Source organism: Balaenoptera physalus (assembly GCF_965194825.1).
Source record: "Balaenoptera physalus genome assembly, chromosome: 16".
NCBI lineage: Eukaryota > Metazoa > Chordata > Mammalia > Artiodactyla > Balaenopteridae > Balaenoptera > Balaenoptera physalus.
The window spans coordinates 54,460,941-54,478,172 of NC_138898.1; the positions used below are offsets into that span (position 1 = coordinate 54,460,941).

Here is a 17,232-nt window from a genome sequence, read left to right on the forward strand (position 1 = left end):
CTTCCATAACCCCGTAAGTCTAAAACCCCAGTCCTACCACAATAAAAACATAAGACAAATCCCAATAATGGGGCATCCTAAATACACCTGACCAGTCCTCCTCAAAACTGTCAAAGTCATCAAAAACAAGGAAAGTCTAAGAAAATGTCACAGCCAAGAAGAGCCTAAGAAGACATAACAAATGTAATGTGGTATCCTGGATGAAATCTTAAAAAAAAAAGGACATTAGGGGAAAATTAAGGAAATCTGTATGGATTTCAGTTAATAATAATGTATCAATATTGGCTCATTGTGACAAATATACAAATATAATAATATGGGAAACAGTAATGGGGGGAGGAAGAAATAATAGGAATCCTCAATACTATCTTCCAATTCTTCTATAAATCTAAAACGTTCCAAAAAAGTGTCTACTTTAAAAGTGAAAAGGGAATTCCCTTGGTGGTCCAGTGGTTAAGACTTGGCACTTTCACCACCATGGGCCCAGGTTCGATCCCTGGTCGGGGAACTAAGATCCCACAAGCCATGTGGTGTGGCCAAAATAAAAATAAAAATTAAGAAAAAAAAAAACCAAAAACCAACTGTGAAGAAAATCTGAAAAATATCAACATGTGTTAATTCTGACTAACGGAAACATAGATGTTGATTATATCGTTCTTTGGTGTGTTTTGAAAATTTAAAAACCCCAGAAAGTCACAAATGAAACCTTTCTTTGCTACAGTAGTAGTATTGTTTAAAAAAAATTTTTAAGAGACAAGATCACTTTAAAAAATCACACAAAAAGTAATTATAACTATGCTGGCCTCCCACATGGGAGGTAAACAATTTTTCACTAGCCAGAAAAATCAACTTCCTTATGGGTCTTGCAAAACTTGCTTGGCTGAATTACTATTTCAGATTGAGAGCCACAGCCCAATGAGACCACAGGCAAGGCCCACAGTATACATGTGTGTTTCCAGAAGGGTGTAAGCAGCAAATCCTTCTGTACAACAAAAATACTCCTGGGAAATTAGACTCACTCTCCAAGTTATCTATTCTATAAATTTTGTAGATGGGGGTAAAACCTGATCCATACACAGAAAATTAGGTATTATGCACTTCCCCGTCTTATGCTGAATCCTGGTATATTACAGACAAAATGGTGTAGTAGAAAAAATACAGACCTTGGAGTCAGACATGGATGGGTTGTAAGTCAAGTCTGCCACTTTCTAACATGTGTCATCTTGAATAATTTCCTGGGAGACAGAAAAGTGGCTCAGAATATTTTATTCCATGTGCAAAACAGATATGGCATGTACCTCACAGGATTATTAAACATGAGACGAATTGAGATCATGTTGCAAAGCACCCAGCGCAGAGCCCAGTACAATCGGCACCCCAGTCCAGAAGTGTCATTCCTTGCCTGCTCTTCTCTTACCATAATTCAGAAAGAGTAAAAACAGTAATTGTTATCCTTGTTCATAAAAGGATCATACTGAAATTTTATGTTATAGTCATTATGTAATTCTGAAAAAATGCCATAAGTATTACGTGGTAATCAACATAAAAACCCTAAATGTTTTAACTTGGTGACAGATGGACAGCAAATTACTGTCTACAGTAAACGTAACTCTTTCCAAAATATTGCAGAAACATTTTGGAGAAGTCAATCCTTGAAGTCATGCTTTGGACCCATTTACATAAAGAATGTTAGGTTTAGTACTTCCCAACTTTCTACACTGAACAAGGAAAGAAACAACAGATAACTTTTGAAGTGTGATACATCCAATCACCAATGGGCACCCATTACATACCCTAACTTACGCTCACACCATCAAGATGGAGAGACCTCCCAGTGCCTGGAGGGCACAGCCACAACAACTGCCCCTCCTAGAGCTGGTGAGAAAAGCAGACTCAAAGCACCCCACTCCCAAGACCTCCCAAAGCAGAATTTGCACCTTAACAAGATCCCCAGGTGATCTGCAAATCATTAAAGTTTAAGAAGCCGTGCCCTAATCTGTGTTAAAGTCTGAGAGACACGTTAATAGCTGGGCTTGAGAATGGTTCCTAAAATGTTTGCAGTGACGGAAAACCACCCAAGAGGAATACAAAGAGTGGAGTCAAATGTCTCCCAGAACAAATCCAACACTCCCTAAAGGAAGACAACAAAACTTATTCAACAACATATCCACAATATCCACTACGTAATCAAAAATTACTAAACATGCAAAGAGGCAGGAAAATGTGACCCGTAACTGGAATTACATATTTAAACAAACGAACAAAAGACTGCAAATGAAACAAACACAGAGATGACAAAGATGCTGAAATCAGCCTTCAAAAGAAGGGCAGGAGGGCTTCCCTGGTGGCGCAGTGGTTGAGGGTCTGCCTGCCAATGCAGGGGACACGGGTTCGAGCCCTGGTCTGGGAAGATCCCACATGCCGCGGAGCGGCTGGGCCCGTGAGCCACAACTGCTGAGCCTGCGCGTCTGGAGCCTGTGCCCCGCAACAAGAGAGGCCACGATAGTAAGAGGCCCGCGCACCGCGATGAAGAGTGGCCCCCGCTTGCCGCAACTAGAGAAAGCCCTCGCACAGAAACGAGGATCCAACACAGCCATAAATAAATAAATAAATAAATTAAAAAAAAAAAAAAAAAAAAAAGAAGGGCAGGAAAGGAACAAAGAGAAAAAAAAAAGAACAATATGCAGAGGGACAAATAGAAAACAAATGGCAAGATGTGGACCTAAGTCTAACTGTATCAACATTTCATGTAAATAAACTAAACCCTCCATTTAAAGACAAAGATTGTCAGAATAAATTAAAAACAAGTTCCAACTAGTATGTTCGTTCCAAGAGACACACTTTAAATATAAAGACATAGACAAAAGGGTAAAAAAGATATCCTTTGCAAATATTAATGAGTGGGAGCAGCTATGTTAATGAGACAAAGAATATTAATAAAAATAAAGAGGAACATGTAGAATGATAAAAAAGCTCAATTCATCGGGAAAACATAATAATCCAAAATGTATATTCACTTAATAAAAGGGCATCAAAATACATGAAATACGTAATCAAATTTCATTCTACTTAAAGTAAAAATAGACAAATCTATAATTACAGTTGGATATTTTTAATATTCTCTCAGTAACTGATAGAAGAGACAGAAAAAACATCAGTAAGGACGTTGCCAATTTGAATACAATCAACTTACTCTAATTGACATTTACAAACGCTACACCCTACAACTGTAGGAGGCACACTCTTTTCGAGTATATCAGAACATTCATCAAGACAGACCATATGCTGGGCTATAAAACAAGTCTCAGTAAATTTCAAAGGACAAAAATCATATAGAGCATGTTCTCTGACCACAATGAAATTAGAAATCAATAACAAAATAATATCTGCAAAAATCCCCAATATTTGAAAATTAAGCAACACACTTCTACATAGAAACATGAATCAGGGCTTCCCTGGTGGCGCAGTGGTTAAGAATCTGCCTGCCAACACAGGGGACACAGGTTCAAGCCCTGGTCCGGGAAGATTCCACATGCCGCAGAGCAACTAAGCCCATGCGCCACAACGACTGGGCCTGTGCTCTAGAGCCCGCAAGCCACAACTACTGAGCCCATGTGCCACAACTACTGAAGTTCGCGCACCTAGAGCCTGTGCTCCACAACAAGAGAAGCCACCGCAATGAGAAGCCCACACACCACAACAAAGAGTAGACCCGGCTTGCCACAACTAGAGAAAGCCCGCGTGCAGCAATGAAGACCCAACGCAGCCAAAAATAAATAAATTTTTAAAAAAAGAAACATGAGTCAGAGAAGAAATTACAAGTAAAATATAAAAATATTCTGAACTAAATGATAATAAAAACCTATCAAAATTTATGAAATGCAGTGTAGACCAATCAATGATCTAAGCATTTACCCCAAGGGGTTAGAAAGAGCAAAGAAAACCCAAGTAGAAGAAAGAAAATAACAAAAAGAGAATCAATGATATATAAAACTGAGAATATTAACAAGTCAAAAGTTGGTTGTCTGAAAATACCAATAAAGTTAACAAATCCCTACCCAGACTGATCAGGGAAAAAGGAGAGAAACATAAAATTATAAATATCAGATTGAAAGAGGGGGCAATGGACATTATTACAGAGTCTGCAGACATTAAAAGGAAATTAGGGGAATATTACGAATCCTTTTATGCCAAATAAATTCAAGACCTTAGACGAAATGGATAAATTCCTTGAAAAACACGAATTATCAAAATTAACACAAGAAGAAATGAAAAATATGAATAATCTGTACCTATTAAACTAATCAAATTATAATTTAAAACCTTATCACAAGGTAAACTCCAGACCCAGATGGTCTCACTGGTGAATTTTATCAAACATTTTAAGAAAAAATACTAAACTCAGAAAAGAAAGGAAGAGGGAACAAACCAGTGTAGTCTTGATACCAAAACCGTATCAGGACACTGCAAGAAAATTATAGACCCATATCCCTCATGAATATAGACGCATAAATCCTAAACAATATTCTAATAAATCAGATCTGGGACTTGCCTGGTGGTCCAGTGGTTAAGACTCCTAGCTCCCAATACAGGGGGCCCGGGTTCGATCCCTGGTCAGGGAACTAGATCCCATGAGCCACAACTAAGACCCAGCGCAGCCAAATAAAAACAGGAGGGAGGGAGGATGAAAGGAAAATCCTAACTCGGTTTAAAAAATAAATAAATAAAATAAATCAGATCCAGTAGTACGTAAAAAGGTTAATACATCACGATCGAGGGAGGTTATCCCAGGAATGTATGGTTGGTTCAACATTCAGAAAGATGTACTTTACCACATTAACAGAATAAAGAAAATCCACCTGATCCTCTCAATAGATACAGAAAAAGTATTTGATGAAATTCAGCAATCATCTATGATAAAAAGACTTGGCAGACTACGTAGAGTAGGGGCCTTCTTCATCCTGACAAAGGATACCTTTAAAAGCCTACAACTAACACCATGCTTAATAAATGACTGAATGTCTTCCTCCACAGATCCAGAATAAGACAGGGGATGTATGCTCTCAACACTTTTATTAAACACTGAAGGTCTCAGGCAGAGCAGTAAAGCCAGAAAAATAAAAAGCATACCGATTAGAAAGGAAGAAGTAAAACTGTCTTTATTTTACAAGGACAACATGACCTAGAAAATTCTAAGGCATCCACCAAATAAGTAGAACTAACAAGTGAGTTTAGCAAAGTTACAGGATATAATGTTAATAAAGAAAAACCAATTATATTTCTCCATATTAGCAACAAACAAGTCAAACAATGACACAAAATCTAGAAATTAAACAGAAATGAAAATGAGAAATTAAGAACCCAATTTTAATACTTACTCTAAAGCTAAAGAAATAAACAGATCAATGGAATGGACTAGAACAGGGGTGGCAGACTTTTTCTGTAAAGGTCCAGTTAGTAAGTATTTTAGTCTTAGCAGGTGACCTATGGTTTCCATCCCTCATTCTTTTATTTATTTGTTTGTTAGTTTGTTTTTTAACCAATCGTTTAAAAACATAAAAACCATTCTTAGGTTGTGGGCCAGATGTGGCCCATGGGCTATAGTTTGCTGACTCCCAGACTAGAGTCCAGAAACAGACCCCTCCTTATCCAGTCAATTCCATTCCTAGTTATTTATCTAAGAGAAATGAAAATTTATATGTCCACACAAAGACTTATACAAAAATGTTCACAGAAGCTTTATTCTTAACAGCTCCAAACCAGAAACTACCACAACATCCATGAATAGGAGACTAGATAAGCAAATCATGGTATATTAATACAACAGAATACTAATTAGCAATAAAAAGAACTACTAAATTCAGGCAACAACATGGATGAATCTCAAACACACACCGTGAGCAAAAGAAGCCTCACCAAAAACAAACAAAAAAAACCCACATTACAGAATTCCATTCATATGAAGTTTGAGAACAGGTAAAACTCATCCATGGTGAAAGAAATCAGTAGTGACAGCAGACATGGGGTGGAGAGAACAGGAAAAGGGAGGAATACAAAGGAACTTTCTGGGGTAATGAATATGCCCTGTATCTTGATAAGGGTATGGGTTACATGGGCATGAGTTTTGACAAATCAAACTGTAACACTTAAGATCTGTGCATTTCACTCTATGTAAATTATACCTTTAAAAATATTAATAATGAAAGTAAAACGATAAAATATTTAAAAAATTAATACATGTAGGTCTTTAACCCCAGATCCTAATTGTTGACCTTTAGTTAGAAAGTAACAAAGCTGATTGGTTTTTCTTACAAGTATACTCTTCAAAGTAGTCACCCTGGAGACATCAAATCAAAGTACTCAAAGTTGCTATTATGCAAAACATTCATTCAGTTTGTGCTACAGAAAATAATCAGTTACAAAGTTAACTGGAAAAAAAAGAAATATAACTCCAACTTTGACTTTAAAAAGAGATAGATAATTATAGATAAAAGACTGCTAGGGAAAACATCAAAAAGTTAACACCAATTATGAACTGGGTGATAAGATTATGGTTTCGTCTCAAAACTTTCAATTTTTGTACAATCAACTATTTTTATTACTAGAAAATAATTCTCTGAAAACAGTAGAAAAGCAGTCTCATTATCACTTCAAATGTGATTATCTCAAATCCTTTATGTAAGAAAGCACCTAGCCAGCTAACTAACCAATCTTCTCTGAAAGTTTTTCAGTAAACCCAGACACTGTGCTAAGAACTATACATACACCGTCTCATCTAATCAGCACAATTCTATGAGGTAGGTATTATTACCATCCCCTCTTAATCTATACAATTCTCAAAGGCAGATACTATTATTATCCTCATTTAAAAGACAAACAACTAAGACCCAGAGTGATTATATTATTTTCCCACAGCTAATAAATTAGTGGAGACTGAACTTGAACTGAGGCAGCTTACTCCAGATCCCAACCTCTGCTCTTAAGCACTTGGCTGTACTGCCTCTGGGGAAGGCAGTTTGAGCTGCTGAAGTGGCTGCTGCTGCTACTAACGATGATGATGATGACGACAACAACAACAATCACAGGAGCAGCAGCAGGTCAGTACAATCTGCGGGTAAAGCCACTAAATAGACATATACAACCTCATTTAATCAAAAAAATTAAAAAATAAATTCATGGATAATTATCATGGGAAGTTCAGTACATCCTGAATCACATATTCTCCATTAAAGTCATGATACAATTATTGAGCCAGTACAAGACTGCTTAACATTTCTACCAAAAACCTGTGCCTGGGCTTCCCTGGTGGCGCAGTGGTTGAGAATCTGCCTGCCAACGCAGGTGACGCGGGTTCGAGCCCTGGTCTGGGAAGATCCCACATGCCGTGGAGCAACTTGGCCCGTGAGCCACAATTACTGAGCCTGCGCATCTGGAGCCTGTGCTCGGCAACGAGAGGCCGCGATAGTGAGAGGCCCGCGCACCGCGATGAAGAGTGGCCCCCGCTTGCCACAACTACAGAAAGCCCTCGCACAGAAACGAAGACCCAACACAGCCATACATACATACATACATACATACATAAAAAGAATGTAAGCAGACAAGAATAGCATTAAAAAAAAAATAAAAAATTTTAAAAAAATTTAAAAAAAAACAACCCTGTGCCTACAGGAGCTATATAATTATTACACAGCACACTGTATTAATTCAAAGCTTTCAACCTTTTCATTCTATAAACTGACCATTTACTTCCATTATGATCTTTTTCAAAAAGGCCAAATTAGGATTTACTTAATAAAAACCTTCCTTGTTTCCTTTGCATTATTTCAAGGATCAGATGAGATGACATTACATGAGAAAGAGAAAAGGATCAGACAAATGTACAGTATTATTTCTCTTGCTATTGAATGTTAGAAATTTCCAATTATCATTCCAAAATAGAGAAGGTGAGTCACTTATTCTGAACAGCCAATTTGGCCCTACTCCTCTCTTACTGACCATATGCGGCTAATCTATCCCTTCAGCACGCCAATTCTCGGAGTGCGGTCGCTGATCAGCACAACCACGGTCACCTGGGAGCTGGCAAGAGAAGCAGATTCTCAGGCCCCACCCCAAACCTACTGAATCAGGAACTCTGGGGAGGCCCAGCACCCTGGGTTAACAAGCCTGCAGTGCCTGTGCTGGACACCAAGTCTGAGAACGACCACTTTATCTTATCTGACCAAACTGTTGGTTGACTGGATCCAGGGGGGTCTGGATCTAAAAATCAAAACCTTCACCCCAGAACTCCCCTGATGGCACAGTGGTTAAGAATCCGCCTGCCAATGCAGGAGACACGGGTTTGAGCCCTGGGGCGGGAAGATACCACATGCCGTGGAGCAACTAAGTCCATGTGCCACAACTACTTAGCCTGCGCTCTAGAGCCCATGAGCCACAACTACTGAGCCCTCGTGCCACAACTACTGAAGCCCACGTGCCTAGAGCCCATGCTCCGCAACAAGAGAAGCCTCCGCAATGAGAAGCCCACGCACCACAACAAAGAGTAGCCCCCGCTCGCTGCAACTAGAGAAAGCCCACGCGCAGCAACAAAGACCCAACACAGCCATAAATAAATAAATAAATAAATTTATTAAAAAAAAAAAAAACCCTTCACCCCTCAGGGAGAGCTCTACGGAAAGCTAGCTCCCCGTTTTCTGACCACTTTCTAAAAAAAGAACAATATTCCAAAAACCTTATAAAAAAATAAGCCCTAATCTAACCCCCTGTGAAGAAGGCTTACCACACAAACTATTTTGGTCCCTTATTTCCAATACATTACTTATAAGAAAGGACTGAAAGTATTTCTAAGGCTGTAAAACCATTTATCAACCTCAGAACTATAAAGAGTCTGGACCCCTTGCCCAGATACATCACAATACCTTCCTCTTTCCACCAGTGTCTGGCTTCCCTCTGCCACCTTCTCTGTGCAGAGCAACAACTCTCAATACCTCTAGCCAGGAGAAGAACTTGAGTGTACGGCTTCCAATTCCCACTTAAATTTATCTTTATTTTTTTTTAAAAGAGAGTTATTATTTATTTATTTATTTATTTAATTTCTTTTTGGCTGCGCTGGGTCTTAGCTGTGGCACATGAGGTCTTCACTGAGGCGTGCGGGATCTTTCATTGTGGTGCGTGGCTCCTCTCTAGTTGTGGCATGCAGGTTTTCTCTTCTCTAGTTGTGGCACGCGGGCTCCAGTTGAGGCGCACGAGCTCAGTGGTTGTGGCACGTGGGTTTAGTTACCCCGCGGCATGTGCGATCTTAGTTCCCTGACCAGGGATTGAACCCGAGTCCCCTGCATTGTAAGGCGGATTCTTTACCTCTGGACCACCAGGGAAGTCCCCTTAAATTTATCTTTAAATATCTTTTTTTGCTTTCCTCCTAAAAGACAAGTGTTTGGGTTATTTTCTGTAGAAAACTAGAGCATGCTACCGAAAAGATAACATATGAGGTTTCCTACTGTTGAAATGGGGGCACACAGAATGAAGGGAACAGAGGGAGGCTGAGTAACCTTCCACGATCACACAGCATAGCCAGGATCGGATCCCACGAAGTCTGGCTAAGGGTCTCTTAAATCACTAACCCGTGCAGCCTGTTCTTGGATCAGTTTTACAATCTATATTTTAATAAAAATTCTTTTTATCCAGGCTTTACAATTAATTAAGAGTTATACAAAAATTCTTACAATTTTGGACTTTCCTGATGTTTGTGGTTATTTCTACTTTCTCATTCCTAATTTTGTGTGACTCTTAAAGAAAACATTTAAAATAGAAAACGTAAGCCATTTCAACAACATGGCAATAATGTTAACATGGCATGATATGTTTAATGAAATAATTTCTCCTCTCCATTCTGTGTGCCTCCATTTCTAATCTGTAACATGGGAATTGTACCCACTTTATACTTTTTAATGAGAGTAGAAGTTACACATTTTGAGTTTTTCTTCAGAATAAAAATATATTTAGACTTTTCTAAAAGAAAAATATATTGACTCAAGAGACCAATAGTCTAATGGAGTATTGTCAAAGATCTTAAGTCACTCTCGAGGAAAAAAGCTTCAAGCCCATACAGTTGTACAGATGGTTTCTCAGTTCTTCAAGGAACAGATCATTCAATTCGAAACTGTTCCAAAGAACAGATGTGAACAGCTTCCAAACTCCTTCTGACCAAATTAACACAACCCTGATATCAAAACCTGACAAAACCTGTTGATTAGTGAGAAGCAAAAATTCTAAATGAATGCTAGCCAATAAAATTCAGCAAAACATTAACTTTCAATTTCACAATTACAGAGATGGTTCAGTTGGATAGTAGGAAACCCACTGAGATAATTTGTCACATAAATAAAACAAAGGAGAAAAAAAAATCACAGGGTAACCACTATAGATGTCAAAAGGGAATTTGATAAAATCCAGCATCCAATAAATGAGTAATAGATTACACCCCAATTTTAAAAGATTGAAAACCAAAGCTCACATTATACTTAATAATAAAACACTACATACATCTCTATTTAAGTCAAATACAAGACAGGGATGCCCAAGAGCATAAACACTGGTAGAAATACTGCCAAGAAGACAAAAGTATCAGTAAGGCAAAAGATGACTGCCTACTAGGAAAACCCAAGAGAATCACCTGAAGAAATATTAGAATAAACAAGAGAACTCCATAAAGTGGCCAGATTACCAAATTGACATGTATATATCAACATCTTTCCTATATTAAAACAATAGTCAATTAGGTAATGAAATAGAACAACTCATCTCTAATAGCAATGATAAACCCATTAATACATCCAGAAACAAACTTAATAAAAAAGGTGTATTACCTATATAAAGAAAACTATAGTATGCTTCTGAGCAACATAAGACTCCATAAAAAGACAAACCTTGTATGTACAGGATAAGACAACTTGGAAAGCCACAAAACTGTTAGAATGTCAAAATCCCCCTTAAATGGTTTATAAAATTCAATATAATCCCAATCAAATCCCAAGACTTTTGTTTGATTTTTAGGAATCTGAAAAACAGTCCTAAAGTTTATTTGAAACAGGTTCTCAACCCCGGCTGCCATGAAAATCATCTGAGGAACTATAAACTATATCAATGCTCATGCCATGCACCAGAGATTCTAACTTAATTGGTCTGCAGTAGGGATGAGGCATCACATTTAAAAAAAAAAACCCCAGGTAATTTTGATGCACAGACAGGGTTGAGAACCATACATCTAGAAGAGTATCTTATAAGGACAGCAAAGAAAATACTGGACTCTTGAAAAAGAGTGAAAGGCAACTGGCTCCATCATATGTTAAAATTCATTACACAGCTAGGATAATAAGTTTCTGGCACAGAATAAATAAAGATCTGTGAAACAAAAGAAAAAGTCCAGAAATAGACCTAAACTCTGTATATTTGAAAGCTGAATAAAATATATACCAAAAATGATGTCACTGCAGTGGGGGGCGGGGGGAGGGGAAAAGCTGGATTAGTAGTATCTAAATAAATGGTACTGGGATGACTATAATTTGGAAAAATGTATATAGCTAGATTTCTGTATCTCACTCAAGCCAAAATAAAGTCTGAGTTAAAGATCCAAGGTATAACGGGAAAAAATACAGAATATTTCATAATTTTGGAACAGAAATGCATTTCCAAACATGACGTAAAGCCCAAAAGCCATAAAGAAAAAAAATGGATAAATTTGTTTCTATAAAAACTGAAAACATCCATTTGGTAAAAACTCCGGACTATCATATTGTTAACCTATGTGGCCATTCTCCTGGTAAAACAGACTTTAGCAAATAAAAAAGGGGGAAAAACTTTCACTCATTAAAAGACTTTAGCTTTTTTTTAAAATTATAATATTTTCAGTCAAAAAATTGAACCATTTCATATTTTTAAAAATTATTATGCTTGATTTTGCTTCTCCCATCCTGCTTTATGCTTTTTGTTTCTAATTTTTTTGTCTTTAGACTTTAGCTTCTAATATACAAAGAATATAAAGAACACAAACCAACAAAAAAAAATGGGAAACCATGCAACAGAAAAGTTGACAGAGAATATAAGCAACAGCAAAATACAAATGCCCATGAACTTCTGAAAAGACATTCTGCCTAAGAGACAATCTGCCTAAGAGAATGGCAAATCAGTAAAAGAATAGTATCAGTGTTGGTGAGAATTTGGGGCACAGGGACTCATTCACTTTGGTGAGGGTGTAATTTGCATAATGTTTTTGGAGAGGATCTGGCAATATCTATGCTTATCAAAAATGTCAATATCCTTTAATCCAGAAATTTCACCCCCAAGAATTTATCCAGCTGATACACTCAGCTGTACAAAGATATATATATAAGTCAAAAATTGTGATAGCAGCAAAACACTGGAAACAATCTAAATGTACAGATATTGGGGCACTAGTCCTATAAATTAAGATATAGCCAAATCAGGGACTTCCCTGGTGGTGCAGTGGTTAAGAATCCGCCTGCCAATGCAGGGACACAGGTTCGAGCCGTGGTCCGGGAAGATCCCACATGCCACGGAGCAACTAAGCAAGTTGTGCACCACAACTACTGAGCCTGCACTCTAGAGCCCGCAAACCACAACCACTGAGCCCGCGCGCCTAGAGCCCGTGCTCTGCAACAAGAGAAGCCACCGCAATGAGAAGCCCGTGCACTGCAATGAAGAGCAGCCCCTGCTCGCCGCAACTACAGGAAGCCCGTGCGCAGCAACGAAGACCCAATGCGGCCAAAAATAAATAAATTTATTAAAAAGAAAAAGAAAAGATATAGCCAAATCAAGGACTACTACTGTACCATAGCTAGTGAGAAGGACTGAGAGCTCTATCTAACATGGAACAACTTCCAACTTACGTTGTTCAGGGGTGGAAAGGAGGTGTATGTCTACATTTATACATGGTGGGGGTTGGGGGGGGAGACACAGAGAGAGATGTTATGCCATACTACTCTTCATGTTTAGAAGAGATATCTACACACACACACACACACACACACACACACACACACACACACACCCTTTCTATACCTCTATATATACAGAGCATCTCTGGCAGGATAGATAAGAAATAGTTGCCTTTGGTGAGAGAATTTGGGAGAATCAAGGGTCAAAAATTAAGGGAGACTACCTTTTCAGTTCTTATCCTTAGTGCTATTTTTAAAAAATTTGGCTGTTAGTTGTTAAACCATGTGCATGATTACTTCTAAAAACAAAACGTTTAACAAAGTCTTTGACCCAGTAACCTCACTTTTCAGAATTTATCCCATGATGCGTGTGGATATGCCTACACAAGGATATATTCACTGCAGCACTGTTTGTACTAATGAAAAGTCAGAAACAATCCAAATGTTCATCATCAGAGGAGTACATAAATTATGGTGCATCACAAAATGCAATACCTTGCTATCAGTAGAAAAAAAGGAAAAATCTGCACACACACTGGCATGGCAAGGCATCCAGGGTATATAGTTATGTAAAACAGCAAGGTGCTTATGTACTGGGTTGGCCAAAAGGTTTGTTCAGTTTTTTCCTTTTTTTCCCCATAAGATGGCTCTAGTAGTGCTTAATTGTCTTTAACTTCATTTGAAACAATTTTGTTAGATTGTATTGTAAAAGCTGTCATGTCAGCGAGCATTTAAAAAAAAACATTAAAATTGGTGAATTTTTGTGTAGCCATTTTAATACTGAGGATGAAAGAAAAAAGCAAAATTTTTGGCATATTATGCTTTATTATTTCAAGAAAGGTAAAAGCGCAACTGAAACGCAAAAAAAGATTTGTGCAGTGTATGGAGAAGGTGCTGTGACTTGATAGAACGTGTCAAACGTGGTTTGCAAAGTTTCATGCTGGAGACTTCTTACTGGATGATGCTCCAGAGTTGGGTAGACCAGTTGAAGTTGATGGCGATCAAACCGAGACTGAGAACAATCAGCGTTATATACCACACGGGAGATAGCTGACACACTCAAAATATCCAAATCAAGTGCTGCAAATCATTTGTACCAGCTTGGTTATGTTAATCGCTTTGATGTTTGGGTTCCACATAAGTTAAGCAAAAAAACCCTTCTTGACCATATTTCTGCATGTGATTCTCTACTGAGACATAACAAAAACGTTTCGTTTTTAGAATAAATTGTGGCGGGCAATGAAAAGTGGATACTGTACAATAATATGGAACGGAAGAGATCATGGGGCAAGCGAAATGAACCACCACCAACCACACCAAAAACTGGTCTTCATCCAAAGAAGGTGATGGGGGGGGGGGGGGGGGGTGTGTGTGTGTGTGTGTGTGTGTGTGTGTGTGTGTGTGTGTGTGTGTGTGTGTGTGTGTGTGTGTGTGTGTGTGTGTGTGTGTGTGTGTGTGTGTGTGTGTGTGTGTGTGTGTGTGTGTGTGTGTGTGTGTGTGTGTGTGTGTATCTCCCTTGGGATTGGAAGGGAGTCCTCTATTATAAGCTCCTTCTGGAAAACGAAACAATTAATTCCAACAAGTGCTGCTCCCAATTAGACCAACTGAAAGCAGCACTCGACAAAAAGTGTCCAGAATTAGTCAACAGAAAACGCATAATCTTCCATCGAGATACCACAAGACCACATGTTTCTTTGATGACCAGGCAAAAACTATTACAGCTTGGCCGGGAAGTTCTGATTCATCTGCTGTATTCACCAGACACTGCACCTTTGGATTTCCATTTATTTCGGTCTTTACAAAATTCTCTTAATGGAAAAAATTTCAATTCCCTGGAAGACTGTAAAAGGCACCTGGAACAGTTCTTTGCTCAAAAAAAAGTTTTTGAAGATGGAATTATGAAGTTGCCTGAAAAATGGCAGAAGGTAGTGGAACAAAACGGTGAATACGTTGTTCAATAAAGTTCTTGGTGAAAATGAAAAATGTGCCTTTTATTTTTACTTTAAAACCGAAGGAACTTTTTGGCCAACCCAATAGTTTGGTTCCATTTCATACTAAAAAAGAATCTGTGTTAATATATCTCTATAGATAGAAGTGGTTATCTGTAAGGAGAGAGGGGCTGCTCTCTTTTACTATTTAAATTATTTTATAGGAAATCTGCATTTCCTTTGTAACAATAATTTTTAAAACAAAATTACCTTTTTAAAAAAGTTTCTTTTCCCAAGTGCATTTTAAAATCTTATTCTGCTTAAAATGAACTTGTCTCTTACTCCTACTATTTGTCCACCACTATTAGTTCTTTTGTCCCAACCAAAGGCCATGACAACCTTTCAAAAATGCCAGTTCCCACTCCTCCTTCGCCATCAGCCTCTTTAGGGTACCTACAGGGGACAGAGATGGCTGCCCCCAAAGCACTAATGTGGCTCACTTTCCACATAGTGAGCACTAGCTAAGTGTCGTTGGAAAGAAAGATCACTCTGTACAAAGGAATGAAAAAGTTGGGCAGAGGAACATGGAGTGAAGAAGACATTATCAGCAAAGCCCAGACTATAGGAAACCCCCAGAACAAAAAAATAAACAAGCAAAACAACTAGATTCTCCTACAAATACGTTGTAAGACTCCTAGAGATTAATAAATTCTTAAGAGCCATATCAAGTGAATAAAATATAGGTTATTCAGAGCTGGGGGAAAAAAGTCTGTAATAACAAATCATGACATATGCAACCACTGGAAATCTGAATATTTAGTGGACATTGATGACATGAGGAAATCATTTATTTACATGTGAGAGTGGCACTGTGCTCAGGTATGCCAAGTCTAACTTCTAGGAATATATATATATTCTATCAATGGCTCTCCAAGTGTGGTCGAGGGACTCAGTCCCTTTCAGGGGTCAAAACTATTTTCATATAATACTTAGACATTAATTTGCCTATTTTGCTCTCATTCCCTTACAAGAACACAGAGGAGTTTTCCAGAGGCTCTGTGACATGTGATATCACTATACTTAACGGCTAATGGAATGTGTGCTTGTGTTTTAAAATTCTGTTTTAGTATCTAATGTGGCTAATATGGACAGATATATCCACGTTTTAAAGAAGTCTCCTTGGGACCCTCAATAATTTTTAAGATTACTCAGGAGTCCTATGTCTACTTTTGCCATGTGACTTAAATTCTCCAAAACAGTTTTTTGTAACTGGGCAGCGTGGACAAGAGTGATGAGTGAATTAGGAAGGAACAAACATCAATCTATCCATGAACCCTAAGCCCACAGAAATCTTTTCTCAACCCAACTCCGAAAGGCACATTCACACACAGACCCCTCTTCAAATGCCAGGGACAACTAAAAATTAAGTTCATATTCCCCCTTAATAACACTTCAAAAGAGATAAATGCAATTTTAACGTTTGGAATTACTTCACCTTTACTTAAGTGAAAAAAAAATTCCTCTTCTTACCTAAGCCAGTCACAGGGTTCACAGCTGTCACCTAATGCTCGCATCAACCTTGTGGGGAAACTGTGCTCTACTGTGATCTCTCCCTTTCCCTTATTTGGGAATAGTCAAATCCAAAGAACAGGCCAAACTGTTTTACTGTTCTGGAATCTGCTGTACCAAATACTGCCTGAAACAGGTGCACTGGTGGCTGTAGCTGAGAAGCCTTTTCTCAGTGCATCTCGGTGTTTGGCGCTCCAGTGGGATCAGCCCGCGCTCTTTCCCTTGTCAGCTCTCGCTTTCCCAGTGGTCTCCTATCTACCCTGGCATCTGCCTTCCCTGTTCTCCACATTCAGTTCCTACACGACACACCAGTTGCAAGGCCTTTCCCTGGAGCAGAGCTCTCAACCCCGCACAGGCATCACACCATCTGGAGTCAGTAGCTTTGCACTTCTAACAAGCTCCCAGGTGATGCTGATGCTGCTGGTTTGGGGACCCCACTTTGAAAACCCTTGCTCTGAGTTTCCTCTGGGACCCGAGGCCCCATGCTGCCCCCTGGCTCTGCCATGTTATCTCTTCCCTGTTAACCACGGCAGGTAGCTGACCAGCTTGGAACCTAGCTTCTTTGTTGGTAAAACGGAGACTGTGACAAAAGACACTTCACCAGTTGGTTGTAAAACGGGAAGGGCATGAAGAGTTAACGACTTGGTCGGCTGCGTGAAGTGAAGGTAAAGAGCCTTTACCGGATTCACTGATGCAACAAAAAGCTGATTCCCAGCAGAAGCTGCCTCTTTCAACCATGTGGTTCTATTTCCACACATTCTCCTCAGAGGCTGAAAACTGGTTAT

General features: G+C 38.7%; 1 protein-coding gene across 8 annotated transcripts in view; it reads right to left on the minus strand.

The window, feature by feature from the left end:
• Positions 1 to 17,232, minus strand: part of CREBBP (CREB binding lysine acetyltransferase) — a 128,966-nt gene that overhangs the window by 86,989 nt on the left and 24,745 nt on the right. The window contains exon 2 of one of the 8 annotated variants that reach the window (XM_082428663.1): positions 1,164 to 1,235. The exons of the other annotated variants lie outside the window; for them this stretch is intronic. Within the exon in view, the coding sequence (XP_082284789.1) occupies positions 1,164 to 1,178 (15 nt within the window). The 5' untranslated portion in view covers positions 1,179 to 1,235. The remainder of the gene's footprint in view (positions 1 to 1,163; positions 1,236 to 17,232) is intronic. 8 annotated transcript variants of the gene reach the window in all.